A 3,759-nucleotide genomic window follows, 5' to 3' on the forward strand; every position below is an offset into this window, starting at 1 on the left:
TAATCATTTTCCCCACACTGGGAATAAGATTAAGAAGAAGCCTATGATTCTTTTCTTGTTGGTGATGGGAGAATGTGGTAGTTAAGGTTGTGTGTCAACTTGGCTGGGCCTGGTTTTGATTGGCTGGGCAGCTCATCTCAATGATCTTAATGAACTCCACGGTGGAATCTGCTGTGAGTAGCTGAATAGCTGCTTTAAGGATGTGGTCTGCTTCCAGTGTATAAGGAAGAAGTTTGAGAAAGGTCTCTGGATTTTTTGGCACAACTGGATCTTGCATTTAGCTGAGTCTTTATTCTGCAGTCTGCCATGTTGTCTGCTCATCTTGGGACTGTTTCTGGACTTGAACTAGTGGTCTGCCATGCTACTTAATAATGTTGGGACTGTGCCATTTTACTTGTTGACCTTGAGTTTGTCAAAACCTCAATAATCAGCAACTACCTGAGTTAAGAGAAGCCTCCAGCTCCAGTGGACCAAGAGCAAGATGCATAGCTGAAGCTCAAAGTTGAGGGGCTTTCACCCAACCCCTAGAGCTGACACTTTGAACTTGGACATCTAGCTTCCTAAAATGTAAGAGGACCAATCCCTGTTTGTTAATGCCACACATTTGTGGTATATCCATTATAGCAGCACCAGAGAACCAAAGCACAGAGAACCTTACTTTCTTTGGATGCCATAAAAAGTACCACACACTTGGTTGCTGAAAAAGAGAAATTTATTATCTCACAGTTTTGAAAGATGAAACTCAGAAACCAAGGCATCAGCAGGAGAGTACTCCCTTTGAAGGCTCTAGGGGCGAATCCAGTCATTGTCTCTTCCAGCTTCAGGAAGAGCTTGGTGGTTCCAGGTAGTCCTTGGCCTGCGGCCATAGCACTCACAGCTTTCCCCCTCTGGTCATGTTGCTTCCTACTTTCCCTATCTACTGTGCTATGTTATGAAAAGACATGTGGTTGCAACTGGGTCTATTAGCATATTCTGAGGTTAATCTTCTCTGTAGAGACCCTTTGTCCAATAAAAATAGCAGTGACCCTTTACCATACCAGTAATATCCACAAGTTCCAAGAATCATGACATGGAAATATTATTTTGGGGACTACCCTCTAACACACTAAAGAAGGTATGTCTTCCGATGACTCCATCAAAAACTCTATAAAAAAAATAGTCCCTAAAGGACAGTAAGCTTTCTCTCTGGCATCTCGTTTGGTATTACATTGACATCTGCTACAGCATCTGAAGACCATAAGGGAAAGCAGTCCTGGGATTAAGCTGCCACACGCAGGATAAATGAAATCCTCTTGTCCTGTTCCTGTACATCCCCCACCTCTGAAGGCCTTCTAAGGAGAGATATCTCTCTGTATTTTTTGAGCATATTAGTGTCTGAGATTGTTTTAATTATTAGCATCAGAAGCTTCTTCACCCATCATGTTCAAATGTCTCACATCATCTAAATCCACTGAGAAAATATAATTATCCCATTTTATAGATGATGAAACTGAGTGTGTTGGTGCTAATGCTGACCCAAAGGAAGAGTTTACTACAGACAGGTCTTAATAATTAGTGTATTGTCACAGGTACCAAAATTAATAAAAAAGAAATATTTTACGTGTGAGTTTTCTCAAGCTTACCTTTATGTCCCTGTTCCTCAGGCTGTAGATAAAAGGATTCATCATTTGAGGGAACACAATGTACATCACTGAGGCTACTGCTGTCTTCCTGGAAGAGTGTGTAAATACTGAAAGGATGTTCACACCCAAGCCTGTCCCATAGAATAGGGAAACAACTGAGAGGTGAGACCCACAGGTGGAAAAAGCTTTATACTTGCCACCAGCTGATGGTATTCTCAAAACAGAGGAGGCAATCTGAGTGTAAGAGAATATGATCCCAGAGAGAGGAACACCACCATATACGCCAACCACAAAATATAACAGGATGTTATTGATGAGGGTACTAGAACAGGCAAGCTTGAGGACCTCAGCAAGTTCACAGAAGAAGTGAGGGATTTCCAGGTCTGTGCAGAAGGAAAGCTGCAAAACCATCAGACTGTGGAGCAGGGCGTCCACCACATTAATAAAGAAGGAAAGTAGAATGAGCAGGCCACAGAAGCAGGGGTTCATGACGACCGTATACCTCAGTGGGTGACAAATGGCCACATAGCGGTCATAGGCCATTGCTGCGAGAAGGAAATTTTCCAAACCAGCAAAACCAACGACAAAGAAAATCTGGCTGAGGCAGCCTGTGTAAGAGATGCTCTGATTCTGCATGTGGATGTTCACCAGCATCTTTGGGATGGTGGCTGTGCTTAAGCAGATGTCAGCAAAGGACAGATTGGAAAGAAAGAAGTACATGGGGGAGTGCAGGTGGGAGTCAGAGCTGACAGCCAGGACGATGAGCAGGTTTCCAAGGACAGTGACCAGGTACATGGTCAGGAACAGGCTGAACAGAAGGGGCTGCAGGTCTGGATCCTCTGTCAATCCAAGGAGAAGAAATTTTGAAACACTGGTGTGGTTTCTGGGTTCTCTATTGTTGATGACTCTGATGGAGAAATGGGGCGACAAGGCAATGAAATGTGTGATCCTGGAACAGCAGCAACAGCAGCATCGCCAGAAGCAGACGTTATCTTGGGGAAGCAAGAAGAGGAATGTAGGGAATTCAAAAGCGGTGCCTATGTATGCATATTATTTGATTATTTAAGAAAGGAGAAAAAGTACCTGAAGCTGATACTACAGAGCATGAACATTTATTTATTGTGGAAAGGGATGGGAATGATAATTTTTAATCAATTGATCTGTGCTCTTATGATCATTTTAACTGTTTAGTATTTTAATAAATAGAAGTAGACTCAGAGGCAGCCTTATAAGTCAGTATGGGTCTCCATTTCCTTCCCCAGAGATCAGACCAGGCAATAGAGATAATGCAAAGATGTACTATGAACAAGGAAGACAAGGTGAAACAGACAAACCTTCCTCTACCACCATGATAAATAAATGCAAATAAATATCAGAGGATTTTGTGACCATCTTCTTGTTTGATAAAGTTAAGTTATTGCTCAACAGGAAAATTATTATTGGGGTTGTACAAGTACAGACATAGGAATATATTAGAATGAGAACTCCTTGCTATATGTGCAAAGATATAAGGAAACCTCACAAGGAAATCCCATGTAAGCAAGATTCACATGTAAGACTTGGTTCCAATCATTTCCTGCATGTACTCTGTATGCACTTCCCCTTGGATGGACCTCTTGTAACAAACGTGCCCTGCTTTCCAAACATTAGCTAGGGATCATTACGTTACCTGGCTGCCATCTGTGAGGAATGATGCTTGACATCTACTCTGAAGGTAGAAGATGGAAGATCTATCCTCAGGAAGGACGGAGGGTAGAAGTGAAGCACTATGCTCCCAGGCAAAACCGGTCATCTCTGGAAAGAGGTTTATGCATTCTACCTCCTTACAGGGCAAGGACTCTTAAGTGAGATGCCACAGGGATACTATTTGCAGTCTCTGTATCCCTGGAGGCTCAATATCCAAACCTCCTCATTACTCCAAAACATTTTTTGCTGTTCTGATCTCGGGGGAGTAAAAATCCTAAAAGACCAGGACAGAAGGTGGAACTCAGGACTGTTGATTACTTAGCCCTGCAAGAGCAGCTGCATACCATTCCGGTCTTTCCACATGGTTCTTCTCAGCTTCGTGACACAGATATCTCTACCTAATCGGTGATACCACTTCATAAACCTGAAGCAATATTATAAGTGCAGTTTA

General features: G+C 42.6%; 1 protein-coding gene across 1 annotated transcript in view; it reads right to left on the reverse strand.

Annotated features, from left to right (window-relative positions):
• Positions 1-1,385: 1,385 nt before the first annotated feature.
• The window catches only part of LOC103212928 (olfactory receptor 7G2-like), a 43,224-nt gene continuing 40,850 nt past the window's right edge, over positions 1,386-3,759 (reverse strand). The window contains exons 2-3 of the mRNA XM_042783434.1: positions 1,601-2,124; positions 1,386-1,450 (exon numbers count right to left, since the gene is read on the reverse strand). Of these exons, the coding sequence (XP_042639368.1) occupies positions 1,386-1,450; positions 1,601-2,124 (589 nt within the window). The remainder of the gene's footprint in view (positions 1,451-1,600; positions 2,125-3,759) is intronic.

The sequence above is a fragment of the Orycteropus afer genome, unplaced genomic scaffold, assembly GCF_000298275.1.
Source record: "Orycteropus afer afer isolate SDZICR_OR568_19922 unplaced genomic scaffold, OryAfe1.0 scaffold01164, whole genome shotgun sequence".
In the NCBI taxonomy this organism is placed as follows: Eukaryota; Metazoa; Chordata; class Mammalia; order Tubulidentata; family Orycteropodidae; genus Orycteropus; species Orycteropus afer.